The sequence below is a fragment of the Cydia amplana genome, chromosome 12, assembly GCF_948474715.1.
Source record: "Cydia amplana chromosome 12, ilCydAmpl1.1, whole genome shotgun sequence".
Classification (NCBI taxonomy): Eukaryota; Metazoa; Arthropoda; class Insecta; order Lepidoptera; family Tortricidae; genus Cydia; species Cydia amplana.
In genome coordinates, this window is record NC_086080.1 from 11,588,782 (window position 1) to 11,605,854 (window position 17,073).

Below are 17,073 nucleotides of genomic sequence, written 5' to 3' on the forward strand. Positions count from 1 at the left end.
ACTCGACATCGATTCAAATATATTTAAGTACCTAACCCCTATTCGTACGCAATATAACATAATTTTTAACATTTTATAATGAATTAATGATACCTAGGTACTTATTTCTTTCAACTCAAAACTCAAACCGGCCCGTGTGGGTCGGTCCACTCGGTCCGTCGGCGCTGTGTATTCAATAGCCGAACGGAGCCGAGATTCGGATCCGAACGCACTACACGGGGGAACGGACTACACGGGAACGGACTTCGACGGGTTCGGGTAGTTCGGACGCTTAGCACCGCCGGGGCTAAGAACACGGGCGCACGGGTTGGCGGGTAGCACGGATATCGGGAGCCCTAGTACCTACCTATAATTTCCACGAGTATGTGTGCTACGTGACATATCAATTCGACATCACATTACGTCAGCGCGCGAACTGATAGGTTCGGTTCGATGGTTCCATACACATAAGATCCAAAAGGAAACTATGCTGACGCGCTGGAATCTTTGGAAAAAACAAATTGATAATAATTAAGTATTTACAGATACACCCCACCCTATAAGGTAATTCAGTACTAGTTCGCAATGGCATAATACTTAATAGAGGGCTAACACAAACTTGTAGTATTTACCTACTTATATTGAATTGAAATGTTACACCTGTTTACAAAAGCAAATGTCATGAAAAAATCACTCGAAAACTAGATTTATTTTCAATGGCAGACTACAACCTTCAATTGTAAGTATTGTAACACACATTGTACCACAAATTGTCTTATGTTATTATCTGTGTTTTCTCTATCTTTGTATTTTTATTTGTTTTGTAGTTCGCAGTGCCTTAATAGTAATACTGTAATAATGGTGTATAACTAATTTGAATAATAGAATAAAATAAAAAATAAAAACCTAAAACATAATCTTACTAAGTAGGTAAAAATGGCTTAATAGGAAGAAAAACGTGAATACATAATTTATTTATTTTACCTACCAAATACCTAAGTATAATATTAGTATATAAAATAGCTATATAGTGATATAGCTGAGGTTTGCGATGACCAAAATGTTAAAAACCGTTATTTTTTTAGAGACATTGAGGTAAAAGGTCCTATATCCACCGTCACCGTCACCGTGCGGTGAAATTCATATCTTTTATTCCTTTCTAATTAACTGGCTTTTCGCCCCCTCATCACACGGGTATTGTAAAGGTTAAATTTAAAACAGGAAGTTAATTTAAAGTTGTTTTTTTTGTAATCACTCTTGATCTTTAACAATATCATGCTTAATGCCAATGTTACTATCGTAGTATTAATTAAGTAAATGCCAACATGATAAATATGTATTTTTATTACCGGGTCTTATTAAATTCTAAATAATTATAATTACCTGCATATAATCATTATCAGTGATCGTTAATTTTCCAGCAATTTTGGTGCAGCATTGTTGGTTAAAAGCATCTGTATGCCCTACTCTAGGTGGAATAGATAATTAGGATTAATAACAGTAATATTAACCTTAACCAATCCTCTCCCTAGAATTTTTTTTAAGAAAATCCTTTATTTTTACTATGCTGCACCAAAATTGGTGGAAAATTAACGATCACTGATCATTATAATCAAGCTTGTTTCCCAGCGGAGAGTAGAGATACTTAATTAAAATCTAAATAAAAATAGATTAAGAGTTTTGTTTGTAAACCTTATTATTAATGTGTGCAATAAACAGTTTAATTTTTATTTTTTTTTACATCACAGATTTTTAATTGCTACGATCCTGACTCCTGTCATTGTTGCTTACCTACTTTAAAACTCAAATGGACAAGTTATAAAAAAAGTCTTAGACTTATTGAAACTATAAATATACCTATGTACTTACTATAGAATAAGCTTCTACATAGCCCTTGTATACTGTACTCCCGATAAATTTAGTCCAAAACTCACGCCTGCTGTGCTTAGAAAAAAATATCTCAATCGCGATATCATCAAGTCAGCAACCCTGTTTGATAAACTTATCGAGCAATAATAGGTTTTGTGTGTACCGATGTAAGAACTTCGCCATTATTACAGATAATTGTAAGTATTCTATTGATATTCGTGAGAGTTTAATTAGTTGATGTCCACTAGAAGACTAATTAAAAAAGACAACAGGAGAACTATGAGGTTAGATGTATTGTGTACGCCTACATGTCCACCAAATGATTGATTAAGTTAGTTCGTTTAAAACTTAAATGTATTCAAATTAAAACTAATAACATACTAAATACTAAGGTAATATTTGCATCAATTGCGAAACGATTTAATAGTACCTAAATACATGCCTAGGTACCATCACGCTCCACGATTGTTGCGCCATTTAGGGTCCAAATATATTGGTAGGGTCTAAATATATTGGTTATTAAATACTTACTCTATAGAATTTCCAATTTAGCCAGATCCCTAAATGGCATAACAATCCCGCGTGGTGACTACATCATTTAAAAAACATGTCACAATATATCTTTATTATTTAGCCAGGCGTCGTAAGGTACACTTAAACTCCATTTAAAATGTTAATATAACGAATATTAGGAAGATACGCTGAGGTTCGGCTCGGTTAGTAAAATTAGTAACTACATAACTGCAACATACATTTGTCACCTAATGTAAAACAAGAACGCATCTATTCATACAAACACATTTTAATGTAGAATGTCAAACATTCAAAACTGTTTAAGGTTAACTAACCTGTAGAGCACAATTCTGCTTAAGTAGGTACAATTGTTCGTGCAATACTCGTACCTATGTTACCTATGTTACGTACTATAATTTACAAATGAACTCACATTCTTAAGCATTACCGTTCTACGCACGGCAAAGGGCCTTCCCTTAAACGCAACCAGTTTACCTCTGAGAAGGTTAATTGTTGCACTTAATACTCGTTCTTCATACCAATGTGATATATGCAACCTCGGTTATATATATAAGTTTATTTTTCCGGTAACTGATAGTGGATTGGTAATGCACTTCCGACACGGTTCTTGATAGATCTGTGTCAATGACTGTGCCGCGCCACTTGAATGTAAAGGTCAGTATATCGTTTTATCGGGCCACCAGTTTAACATAAAAATGTTTTTTACTGCAAATTGTGTGTACTGTGGCAATGAAATTTTTAATGATAAAAATGACAACTTCACTTCACATAAGATTTAATTTCGCATACCAACTTGTAGTGTTTTAAGCGTTATATTTCGAGCTAGTGTTATTTTAGGTAGGTACTTAACTTGTGCCTGACACTACAAATGGTGTAGTAAATACCCAACTATAAGATAACGATGTATTTGACCATAAAATATTTAAGTTGTCTTACCTATTCAACATACAACTTTAAGTGTTTGTTATATGTATATTAATTGTTTACTTCAAAAGTATTTCTAATAGCGATTTGTTTCTTATTTTTATTGCGCAAATAAATAATACTTGTTGATACAAACAAATGGTGTTATTAAACAAAAATACTGTAATTATAATGTTCACGTGCACTAAAGGCGTAGGTAACGAGCCACATCCGTTTCCTCAAGACAGTGTTGCAACTGCACGTTGCATTCCATTGCAGGGTGGGGAGTTCACCTCATTCTCACCTAATCACTTGATATCAATCGACGAGAAAGCGAATTTAAGATCTATTAAACCCCACAATCACGATACATTTTTTTTGTAATTAAATTTAACTAGTGAGCTTTTTGTACTCTGCTTATCGAACTCAATTGCTTGCAATTCAATACTGTTTATCAGCAGATACTTAAAGTGATGACTCATTAATTGATTAAACGCTTGTAGGTATTTAAAATGCAATATTATTTGACTTTTCCGGTGTCAATGACAAACATCTTGTACTAGGTCCAGGCTAGGCTAATGTTAGAGGTTATGATGTAAAAATACTATTTTACAATTCTGCGGTCGGTCGTAAACCAGACAAAAGTAATACGAAGATGCAATCTAGGTCAAGTCCATGTGTGACATATAAGTAATTAACATATTTAAGATAACAGATAATAAGTACAGTAGAAAATTATCTTGCTTACTCTTGCTCTACTAAATAAGTCATTAGATCTCAGATAAAGCTCAACACTGTACAACAGACTTACGTAAATAAGGCCTTCTAGACAGGCCTCAGGGTTACTAATACCTATTGAAATAATGAAGCAATCCAGTAACTGCACTTATGTCTAATGCACTGACGTGTCGCTTGTACCTTGTAAACAGTTATTATAATTTATAAACACTTTTCAGTCCTTATTCCTATAAATATTTTACACTGAACATAGCAATTTTATAAGCTTTCAACTTTCCCTACCGCTCGTACGTATACAATACCTAACTTCGATTATATGGAATGTTAAGATACCAATAGGTAACCTTTGTAAAAATGTTAGTTTATATTATATATCAAGTGATAACAAAATCTGTAATATTTGTGTATGAAAAGTATATACCTATGCTTAATTACGATTAACAACACAAATTTCCGCACCGAAGGTGTTAATGTTTCACTTTAAACATTAGCAACTTGCATATTTGTATCTGCCGACTTATTCCACTGTTTGTACTTGCCAGCGGCCGGTTTTTGGCCACCGCGGTATTAAATCTTGTAATCATTTCATAAACTACTCGCGCTCAAAGTATTTTTGGTATAAGCGTAATTCGTCCCATTCGTTTTTCGTTCATTTCTTATGTCCGTCTCATTCTGTGTTCGTCACTCATTCTTTATTCGTCTCGATCGCTATATGTCCCTATCGTCTTAAGTACAATTATGTAACCTGTCTCTTTCTTAACAAGTCTTTTTCGTTTTTCGTCACGGTCTTCCTAGGACTATGTCTTTGTTTGTGTCTCTCTTTTTTGGTATCATTCGCACTTTATCTTTAGTTACTTTCGTTATTCGTCTCACTCTTTTTTTGTCTTTAATGGTAACTCGTTCCGTTCTTTTTTGGGCACGTTCGCTAATCGTCCCGTACTAGTAGGTCTTAGTTGCTATTCATATGTCCTCCGGCCGGTTTCATATTCAAATGAACTGTCAGAATTCAAAGTGTTATTTTAAATGTCAGACTACTACGAAATTACATGAAATTATGACGATCAGTCGGTCAATAAGATATAATTTAAAAAAAAATAAGATTGACGGAAAAAGATAGTTACAAATAGTGACCGAGACGCAAAACGAATGTAACGAACTTAGAATTAGACTGAAAATGAATGAGACTAATCACGAATGTGACTAATAACGAATGCATGAAAAAAAATGAGACGAATAAGTGAATGAGACAAAAATCGAAAGGGAATAAGAAAGAATGAGTCCTAGGAAGACCGTGACGAAAAACTAAAAAGACTTGTTAAGAAAGAGACAGGTTACATAATTGTACTTAAGACGATAGGGACATATAGCGATCGAGACGAATAAAGAATGAGTGACGAACACAGAATGAGACGGACATAAGAAATGAACGAAAAACGAATGGGACGAATTACGCTGATACCGTATTATTGTATTGTTTGCAGGCTGGGTGAGCGATGAAGGGGTGGTTCGACGCGTTCCGCGAGGAAGGCGGGCCGACCCTGTACGCGTACCACAACCGGACGGCGGTGGCGGCTGATGTGCCGGCGCTGGCGCTGGTCATCGCTGCGCTCACGCTCTACATCGCTTTCCTCGCTGTTTTTCCCGGCATCAGGAAAGAGGTAACTTTTTAACCATAGAGCCGTTTCGTTGTGGTTTAATAATGTAATGGTGGGCCAACGCTTTACGAACGCCTACCATAACTGGTGGAACGCGTATAGGTACTTGATGGTGGCTGACGCCTGACATCAAAAGACTTACTGTGTTAAATTCAGTGGTTTACACACAAGTTTCGAATTCCTAATAATCAGTCTACAAACAAAGTAACAATATACCATATAATATTAATATGTAAAAGATAAAAGAATGAGACTAATTTAATTTAAATCAGAAAGACTCACCATCACTTTATTGCTCACTCTTTCATTGTTCCTAAGATTCCGGACTCAGGTAATTGGAAGAAACCAGGTCTACATAGATTTGTCATCTTCTTGTTTTCTACTCTCATTTTTCGCTTCTCATTCTTTATACGCTTATCACTCACTGACACACGCTGAACTGACACACTTTAAACATTACCTACTAGAAACTATCAGAAATTAACACAGCACAGCACGTCCCATTTCCAAAGAGCATATTAAGCACTAATCACTACGTTCTACCCGTTTCAAGAACTATTTTTTGACACTGACGTACCAGATGTATTAATTAGATGCACAGACTTGTAATTGTCGCTCGCGCTATTAGATGATTGTACATGACAGAAACTATATGTATAATTATCACATTCAGCCAGGTATTATGGAATTTATCATAAAGTTTATTCAATGCTGTTTGGTTATGGTTTGGTTATTGCAGATTTTAAGTTCCGGGTCATTTTGTCTACTCTAAATTTTCGAGCAATATCGATTAATCTCAAGAACCTTACGGTTCTTAGTAGATATATAGACGAGATTTCCTCTCTCATAGAAAAATAAAAAATTAAACATTGTATTATGGTACAAAACCTTTGTCGCACGAGTCCGACTCACAATTGAACGCATTTACTTAAATAAATACTTACATATTTGATTTTATTCGGAATAGATAATTTTAGAAAGCACTTTTTTCGTTTCAGAGGTTTTCCACGTTCACCATCGTCACGCTTAGTCTCTTCGTTGGAACTGTTATACTAGGTGAGTCCGAAGTTTAAACTAGATCGTTCTGTGGGAGAGTATAGGAATGTGATTTATCTTACTAAACTAGTTGGGTGTGCCATTACAGAATATAATAATGCCCGTGCAGAGGCGGACGGTTACCGCAATCAAATTAAGGCTTAGTAGGTATACCAAGAATTTTATAATTATTATTATTTTCGTAAAACCTATACACATTTTATAAAAATTAAGTTAACTTAATTGTGTTGTTTTCGCTCCTTGAAACTTAATATTCACTTTCAGATAGTCTTTTACCTGACTACGATAAAGAAAGCCCTTGCGGGTTATGGATAGGCTACCAATAAGGTTCCAATAAATGCAAAATTCCCGAGTTGTTCTAAAATTGTAACTGTTCCTAGATGTTTTTCAAATTGTTTTCAATTTCAAGTCACCACCACCAAACGTAAAACCTATAATTGTTGTTGATTAGTACCAGCAATACCTACCTTAGTGGCCCTGATGGAAGTAATCTATACCAGTCCCCAACGTAAAAGGATTTGTAAATCTGAATCACGAGCTGAGAGGCGAGGCGGATATACCTAGAACTGGCATTTCAGACTTGTAAATAGCTTGGCAGTATTGCACGCTCGCTTTTAAGGGGCCCATACTTCTAATCTATGTTAAGTAGGTATTGAAGTAATTAACCGTCAGAGACTACGGATACCTATGGACAATGGGCATTCAGTTTTTATTTATACTATTTTTAAACAAGCAATATTGGTATGCCTGTTTAGATATATGTATCTAATTTGTATTTTAGAGTCTTAAGAATAAGAATAATAACAGGCAAGGCAGTAGAGATGCAGATTCAAATTCTGTTGGGCCGTTGTAGGGTTCCGTAGACAAACTGGCAAAAACTGAACCCTTATATGTTCGCCATGCATGTCCATTGTCTATGTCCATCTGTCCGTCCGAGGAAAATGGGGACTAAGTTTGTATGCAAAAGCAGTCGTCCCTTTTCCTCTTAAAATATTTTTTGACTAGTCTAATGTATATTTATTGACAAAATTAATAATATGTAATAAATGACAATAAAGACCTTAATTTACGATACCGATCTGTAATTTACGTATATTTACAGTACAATGCAGTTATAAATAAACGTAACTAATGAAGCTATTATTTGATCACATAACAAAAACCAGCTGATCAGTCGTGACTCAAAATAGTGTGCTGCAATCTAGATATTTGATATATGAGTTTATTATAATTTGATAAGACTACCTGCTTAAGTAGCTTTTAAATAAATCATGTTGGTTATAAATAACGTCAATAAATAAGTTTTTGGCAAAAATTTAATTTTTGGTACACGCTTTTATCGCTGACTGTACTTTTCTTACGACAGACAACCAATACTCATCGAGACAATAGGGATGATGACACATGTTGAATTTTATAACAAAATCTAGTAAAATAAATAGCAAACGAGCAATTTATCACAATAATGTGGATATTAAAATAAAATATTGAAAAATTACAAAATTACAGGACCTGAAAGTTTCAAAATTTAAGTTTTTTTTAACTTCCAAAAACGATAAAAGTAAGGGTACCATTCGATTCCTTACATTTCATCCAAAAAAATATACTATATACATAAACGCAATATTTCACCGACAAAAACGCAATTTTCTTGTTTTGTCCATACGGGCGATGCGGTCCAGATGGGCGATGACGTCACGGCCTCTGTCCGTTTTGTATAGGGCGTTTCGCGAGTGAAGTGCGACTGTCGGACTTTGACTACAATTTCTGACTTTTGTGTTACTTTAATGCAATGGGTCCTTGGAGGATACAACTAAACGGAGTAGCCATTAACAGGCTTTCCCCTCTGTCGAAGATAGCCGGCCAACGGTCATACACAATGTATGGACTGACGTTTATCTGACATGGCTATTTTTACGTTACGCATACATTTGACGTTCCCCTCCCCCGCAAAAATCGGCAGACTGTTTTGTACAGAAAATTACAGACAGAGAAAATTAAAAACAAACCCGATCGATTGATACCATAAAAAAAAGCGGCCAAGTGCGAGTCGGACTCGCCCATGAAGGGTTCCGTATTTAGGCGATTTATGACGTATAAAAAAAAACTACTTACTAGATCTCGTTCAAACCAATTTTCGGTGGAAGTTTACATGGTAATGTACATCATATATTTTTTTTAGTTTTATCATTCCCGTATTTTAGAAGTTACAGGGGGGGGACACACATTTTACCACTTTGGAAGTGTCTCTCGCGCAAACTATTCAGTTTGGAAAAAAATGATATTAGAAACCTCAATATCATTTTTGAAGACCTATCCATAGATACCCCACACGTATGGATTTGATGAAAAAAAAATTTTTGAGTTTCAGTTCGAAGTATGGGGAACCCCAAAAAATTATTGTTTTTTTTCTATTTTTGTGTGAAATCTTAATGCGGTTCACAGAATACATCTACTTACCAAGTTTCAACAGTATAGTTCTTATAGTTTCGGAGAAAAGTGGCTGTGACATACGGACGGACAGACAGACGGACAGACAGACAGACGGACAGACAGACAGACATGACGAATCTATAAGGGTTCCGTTTTTTGCCATTTGGCTACGGAACCCTAAAAATTAGTCATGTAGCCTATTCTAAAAACCCAACACAACACAACACAATTAGGTTGCGTTGTTTCATCACAGAGTTCCTATGGCCACCTCCTGTCTCCATCATCAGATCAGCTCGATGGTACCATAATATTGCATTGTCACCCGACTTACATGTGTATGCAAAATTTCAGCTCAATCGGAAACCGGGAAGTGGATCAAATTTAACTTGCAATATTCCATTACATAGTTACATACAGGTCGACCTAATAAAAGCGTGTTAAAAATTGTTGGTTGAAAATAACGTCAACTGTGTGGCCTAACATGGCCTGGCTTTTAAATAAACGGTGATTACTAATAATGAGAAAATCGTCTCGCCATCATCTCGTCATTGCTCGTTTGTCTAATTTAGACATGATCTTTTTGTATTCTCTTGCAATCAAATTGTACCTACTAATAATTGTGACATGGCATACTTATGTATGTGTTTTTTGGTTTTTGGCATGTCCGTTGATACTGTATTAAACGATTTGAACTGCATTGAATTATCTCAACTTTAGGGGACCGTAATTAGACAAATTAGAACCTGTAGATTTTACACATAGCGTGGATACGGTGAGAGCTGTCATCTCAATACATATTTTGCGGATTTTGCGTTTAAAGCTATAAATTGTATAGAGATGACAGATATCACCGTGCCCAAGCTATGTACAAAATATTATTAATCTAGATTATTATAATCGCACTTGTGTAGTTACAGGTACTTACTAAACAGATAGGCTAGGTTTAGGTTTAAATAGTATTTATGATTAAAATTATGAGTCACACAAACATTTTATATTTTAGTTTGTCCGAGAGGACGACAGACGCAAATTAAAATGAGCACGGATGTCTTGTAAACGGATATCCTGTGTCTGGAGGTTAAATAAAACTTTAGCAGCACAATATGAAATGAACATATTATGTTGCTTAAGATGGGGGTCATTTTTTGCTGATAAAAACATACTTTAAACGAGTTAAGAATGTGTAGCTTAATTGTGAAATAAAATTTTCCAGTGTGCAAACACGGGTCGTCGTGGCACGTGGGAGGCGCCCGGGTGTCGCGCGCTGCGTACCGCGCCTACTCTGCTGAACGCCTGGACTGCTGGCTGGCCGGCCATGTAGGGCTCGGACACGTGAACGTCACGCTTACCGGCGAGTAATTCTGGCATATTTCTTACTATTATAAACAGACGTCTCGGCACGTGGAGCAGCCAGGATGCGCCTGGACTGCTGGATGAAGCTGGAAACAAATTATCGGACGCGGCTGACGGACGCGGCTCACAGCCGCGACTTATAGGTATCTAGATAATGAATATACACTGAACTGTGCAAACTATCGGAGGTAAGCCGTGGACGTAACCTTGAGCCTTCGGACATCCGACAGAAATCTGGCACGCTGGATATTCCTGACTGTGCACACATTTATGTCGCGCGCGTCAGCCGCGTCCGTCAGCCGCGTCCGATAATTTGTTTCCAGCTTGACTAGCCATGTAGGGCTCGGACAATTCAACGTCACACTTACAGGCGAGTAATTCTGCTATATAAGTAAATGTTACTGATACAAACAGTTGTTTTTGATACTTGTAGCGGCCCGGATAGCTCGATCACTCCACTGAACGCCGTGACTGCTGGATAGCTGGATGGCATATATACAATATACATATGTCATCCAGCATAATAGTTATAGTATATATTATTAACCCTCTTTGCGCTTGAAGAGTGCATATATTTGCTACGTTGCTAAACCCTGCGACTGTTGGCGGGGGTTGGGCTACGTCAATATCACAACACACAGAAGCGTTGGTAGTCAGAAGCGTTTACTTGCCTTGGGATAAGAGCGTGCGACTTTCAATCCGGAGGGTCCAAACCCCGACTCTTAGGGCTGATTTAGACGGTGCGAGAACTCGCATGCGAGTTTCACTACATTGCCTCATTTGATCGGTCGGCTGAATTGACGTAACCTCAATGGTCTGCAATGTAACTGAAATCGTATACTAGTTCGCGCGCCGTCTAAATGAGCCCTTAGGGCCCATTTAGGCGATGCGAGAACTCGCATGCGAGTTTCATTACATTGCGGGTTTTGATCGGTCGATTGAATTGGACATAACCAACAGTCCGCAATGTAACTAAAATATGACTAAAATCACATGCGAGTTCGCGCGCCGTCTAAATCAGCCCTTACCAATGACTTCAGAACTTATGTACGATATATCATTTGACATTTACCAGTCGCTTTTCGGTGAAGTAAAACATCGTGAAAAAACCAGACTAATACCAATAAGGCCTATTAGTTTCCCCTCTGGGTTGGAAGGTCTGATAGCAATCGCTTTCGTAAAAACTAGTACCTACGCCAATTCTTGGGATTAGCTGCCAAGCGGACCCCAGGCTCCTATGAGCCGTAGCCGTAGCAATAATCCGGAACAAAAGCCAGGAAAAAACTGGAAGTTGGTAAAACTCATCTCGTTAAGTTTTATTATTATAATAAATAGAACTATGTACTTAGACATATTGATGAACAATAATTTCAGCAAACTTTGCCATCTTGTACTACTTTACTCTACACCTCCTTATAATTATTTTTATAATTACCAATGAGCGTACCTATATAAAATACGACACTTTTAATATAATACCTATGTATATTTCAGTTCAGTTTATATCATCCCTTACTTTAACTATTCCTATCTCATATAAGGCTACATTACAGCGCTGTCCTGGGGTAACACCTCCGTCGGAGACCCTGGCGTGGATTACAACGAGCAGTTCCGGTGGGAGGACGCGGGCGGCGTGCAGGAGTGGTACAGAGAAGGCCTGGAGCGGGGTTTGCCGTACCCTGTGCTGAGTGTGGCTGAACACTTCGCGGTGCAACACGAGGGCTTCGAGTGGGGAGCCAAGTACCGCGCAGCTGGCTATACCACCTCGACCTTGCTATGGTATGTTATGTGGGGCTAATTTGGTTTTGATACCTTTGTTGTTCTACATTTTGTACGAATCATAAGCACGCTGCAGCTAAATTCATCAACGTGTTAATTCCTGACCGTGATCGAAAAATATCAAAGTTCTTTACATACGTTTACTATTCTTTGATCCTGCTGCTTATTCTTTGATGCTCTTGCGCTTTTATCGCTACAAAGTTGTCAAAGCTACCACCGTCTCTGTGTATGTAACTATGTAGATACCCATAACAATTTCAAAATATATGAACTCCTAAAATATGCCTGAAGCTCCTCAAGGCCTTGTTTAAAACAACATTACATGGCGCAGTCGGTAGGACACGAACCTACGCTCCGAAACGAAATCTGATCACACACATATTATCAATTCCAGGGCAGCACTAGCGCTATGGCTACTAATGAACCTGCTGCTCGTGGTGGTACCTCGCTACGGCGCGTACGCGATGGCAACGCTGGGTGTGACGTTGTGCGCGGCGGCCGGCGGGTACTGGGCGTCGCTACCTCATGTGCCTTTAGTGGTGCGGCTGGATGGATCCACGTTGCTGTTCTCGCTAGGCTGGTGCTTCTGGCTGGTGCTCATATCGGGTAAACTGACTTCAATTGTTAGCGAACTAAAGCATCATGGCACGATGCCGAGCAGCTATTTCTTTCAGACAAAATTTTCGCTGAACCGATTCTCAAGACGACGGATTTGCTTTATTAACCGCCTCTGTTTCATTAATTAGTGCCATGATTTTCTTACTAGGGAATAAAGTTGGCAAGCGATACCCGCAGACACTTTCTTCATGCTTATTTCTTCCTCTTGATAACGTGTCAGGACATGTGGCGCCATATCTCCCTCGAATAACTATTTGTTTGATGAGCTCTGTACTGTAGGTAGTTGTACTTTGAATTAATTTTGAAAAGATTTATGTTATCTTATTTCAGGGTGCATCTGCCTCGTGGTGGGCCTGCTGATCGCAGCAGTGGACCTTGTGTGGCCGCACCGGTTCTCCACAGTGTTAGAAGTAGACTACGACACGCCGTATGACAGACACGTGCTCATCGTCGATAGCCGACAGCGAGCACGGCCTCAAACACAGCAATCCTTGCCGTCTAGAATACTTAGGTAACTTAGGCTTTCTATAGATTTTAGAAGTCAAATACAGAAATACCATTTCAGAATTTTCGTGTATTTTCGTACTGGTTCTTTCCATCGCCAGCATTAATTTCTATTATGATTATGATTTCTAATATGATTGGAGTAGGTTTTAGATTTTGAACAGCTAGAAGAATTTGATCAACATCATTTGAGAAGCTTGATCATTTTTTATATTTAATAATAACAATGAATATTTTTTTTCCTCATCTCTAAATTTACAGGAGATTATCATCGAAAACTAGAGAAACGGAGGGCCAGGTTTCTATGGCGGTTGTGAACGAGAATGGTCGGGACAACCCCGCCTTTCAGCACGAGCATCGCAAACCAAACTCGCCCTGGAGGTATCCTCTCTTCAGGAGGCAGATTGACAGGTGAGGATTTCTTGTTCAACGTAAAAATAAATCGGTCCATCCAATACAAAATAAGCCAAAAAATTATTCATGAAACGAAAGACGATCGACCTGCGACCACCCAAATAATACCTATTGAACTTTCGAATTTGTCCTTGTACGGTCGAGTTCACAAACGTCTTAACAGCCAACGTTTTAAATACTTATTTACGATACAAATGCGGAAAGTAGGAAATTCGCAACGAATAGTGAGAAATTTAAACACATAAAAACAATATATCTACACCACCTTACCATGGCGTGTACTTACCTAAGTATACAGGTTTGTCCAATGGCTAGTACTTCTTGTATAAAACACTGAATTGTGTATTATATTGTTTTTTGTGTGATTTCAGAGCGGACAGTGCATCTAGTATAGGTTCCAGTATTAATGGCCACAGTACGGCAATCAAGATGTCGCCACTAGCGGGGAGTCCTCCAAATCCACCTTTAGCTATCCCAGCACACAGGTAAGGATTGTATATATATTTTTTACTTTCTCAGACAGTTTGAATGAGACTATATTAGCAGTTAGAACAGATACAGCTGTTTATATATAGTCAATAGTGAGCTTAATATGTACGTGATAACTATTTTAACCCTTTATCAGGCTGACAGATCAAAAATAACAATCGAATGTCAGTCTTACTCATTGAAAATAGAACACAAGTTTTAAAAACCATATGTGGGAAATATGTCTCCGTTAGCCTAGTAAATGATTAAGAATTATAATTAATTATAGACTAAATCTTGAATGACAAAATCGAGATCAAATCAGCCTGAAAGGCTCATTAGACGGTGCGAAAACTCGCATGCGAGTTCGCGCACCATCTAAAAACCGGCCAAGTGCGAGTCGGACTCGCGTTCCAAGGGTTCCGTACATTAAGTCCGACTCACGCTTGACTGCACATTTCTAATAGGTTTTCCTGTCATCTATAGGTAAAGACCTATTTTGTGTATCTTTTTCAAAATTTTAGACCCAGTAGTTTCGGAGATAAGGGGGGGAATGGTCATTTTTTGCCAATTTTGTTGAATAACTGCTAAACTATTTATCCTAAAATTATTAAAAAAACATTTGAGATAACACGATATAGTTTGAAAAACTTTATTTTTTAATTTTCTCATTTACCTCCCAAAAATGGCCTCCATATTTAAAATTCATTTATTTACGTTACACGTCCATCTTTGGGTCAGAAACTTACATATGTGTGCCAAATTTGAACTTAATTGGTCCAATAGTTTCGGAGAAAATAGGCTGTGACAGACGGACGGACAGACAGACACGCGAGTGATCCTATTAGGGTTCCGTTTTTTCCTTTTGAGGTACGGAACCCTGATAAGGGCTCATTTAGATGGCACGCGAACTTGTATACGATTTTAGTTACATTTCGGACCATTGAGCTTACATCAATTCAGCCGACCGATCAAATGACGTAATGTAATGAAACTCGCATGCGAGTTCTCGCACCGTCTAAATGAGCCCTTAACCTTTATTTCGTTCTGTTTCTAAACTTAATTCTCTATTTTACAGGTTTCGACCTCAAATACCTGCTGCGGAACGAGTTAAAGATATGTGGTGAGATGGTGCGGTCACCTGAAGCAATGGCATTTGTTAGTGAATATTGTAATGAACTATGTAAGAAATTGACCAAGTAGTGTGAATTCAAGTTACCGATCTCCAAAATGGACGACAGTAATCATAAATAAGGAGACTGTTTCTCGAAATATTTAATGGCATTGTCTCATAACTCTCATAAGCGAGGCAGTCTCCTGCGTGTAAATATGTACATTATACTAATTATCTAAATTATGTTTAAGCACCTGCCCAGTGTCATAAATTGTAATAATGTAAAAATAGATATGCTAAGTTACAGGATTTTGATGTTTACCTCGTTTATAAATGATGGTTATATAGCAGAGGTGCTCAGGTGTATTAGACTGCATCGACACAAGTGAATACTTTGTGCCATGTACTCACTCCACAATACAAATCAGTTTACTAACTCGCACCATAATAAAGCATCATAATTTTGCTTTATAGATATATTTCATTTTTGTCCATAACGAGTAACATAAAACTAGTCTAGTTAAACTAAAGTTGAATCAAGCCAATTCAAATACGCCGAAAAAAAAAGAAAAAAAAATGTGGGTACCAATAATACTCGGTGCTGTTTGCAAGAACATTTTTTAATATTTATTATTCTGATTCAGGGAAGGGTTCTTTACAGTAAATTGTACCGTGTAATTGCTTGTTTTGTTAACTCCAATTAGATCAACTTTGACCCCTTATTTAAAATGGAAATAAATAGGCGTAAAATATGTATGTACCTGACTAAACTGTTTAATATGAAACTGACGTATTTAAATGGTATCCCTTATTTCCTAATTTATAACATAATCCAACAGTTGGCATGTATAACTCACCTGTTCATAAAATCACTAGGAAAGTCATTAAGATTTACTGTAAGTTATTTATTTCATATGATAGTAGCATTGATAGAATGCGTGATATAAAATTCCAAACAAGAAGTAAGTAGCTCCTTAAAGGTATTCATTTTCTAATACTATTGACCCTAATTGTTGACAGTATATGTAATAGTGTTATTTAAAATGCTGATCATTTTCAATGTTGTGAAAATATGTTTGCAACAGTGAATATGTACAAGTATGTGACATTGCATAGGTAAATGTTAACAGTTTAAAAGTGAGAATGTAGATAACTATAATAGGAAGAATGGCTTAGAAGATTTTATTTATTCTCTTCGAAAAAATAAACGAATTCAAATCGAAACTAGAGCCTGTATTTTATTTAGAACCCGTTTAGATACAAGTTATATCTAATTTAATTAATAAGTCTATATACCAGAAATGTTTTTTTTAAGACCAAAGGTCAGTGACTCAAGCAACAGCGCAACACCATGGCCAAATTCGACCAAACCAGTTCGGCAATATGACTTGTGTCTACGATACAATCAATGATTTGTTACAAATAAAGGATTTTTAAAGTGCGCGTCCCTCCCCATACGTGTTGTTTAGAAATGTCTGACTCATCAAACACATCTCTGGAAACATAAACGGATTAAACAAATTTCGAAATCCGAACTGCAAAACATTATCGCACAAATCACACAAATGTAACTCATTTGTACCAAAACAAACCTGGGTGAACTTTTTAAACATTTACCCGGTACCTACCTACTGCAATTTTCAACCAATCGCTTAT

At 37.1% G+C, this 17,073-nt stretch overlaps 1 protein-coding gene across 1 annotated transcript in view; it reads left to right on the forward strand.

Moving 5' to 3' along the window:
• LOC134652951 (dual oxidase maturation factor 2) overlaps positions 1–15,973 on the forward strand; it is a 57,871-nt gene extending 41,898 nt beyond the window's left edge. Inside the window, exons 2-10 of the mRNA XM_063508192.1 lie at positions 5,505–5,681; positions 6,677–6,734; positions 10,381–10,518; positions 12,074–12,299; positions 12,694–12,905; positions 13,248–13,428; positions 13,683–13,832; positions 14,207–14,320; positions 15,382–15,973. Of these exons, the coding sequence (XP_063364262.1) occupies positions 5,517–5,681; positions 6,677–6,734; positions 10,381–10,518; positions 12,074–12,299; positions 12,694–12,905; positions 13,248–13,428; positions 13,683–13,832; positions 14,207–14,320; positions 15,382–15,430 (1,293 nt within the window). The 5' untranslated portion in view covers positions 5,505–5,516 and the 3' untranslated portion in view covers positions 15,431–15,973. The remainder of the gene's footprint in view (positions 1–5,504; positions 5,682–6,676; positions 6,735–10,380; positions 10,519–12,073; positions 12,300–12,693; positions 12,906–13,247; positions 13,429–13,682; positions 13,833–14,206; positions 14,321–15,381) is intronic.
• Positions 15,974–17,073: the final 1,100 nt, after the last annotated feature.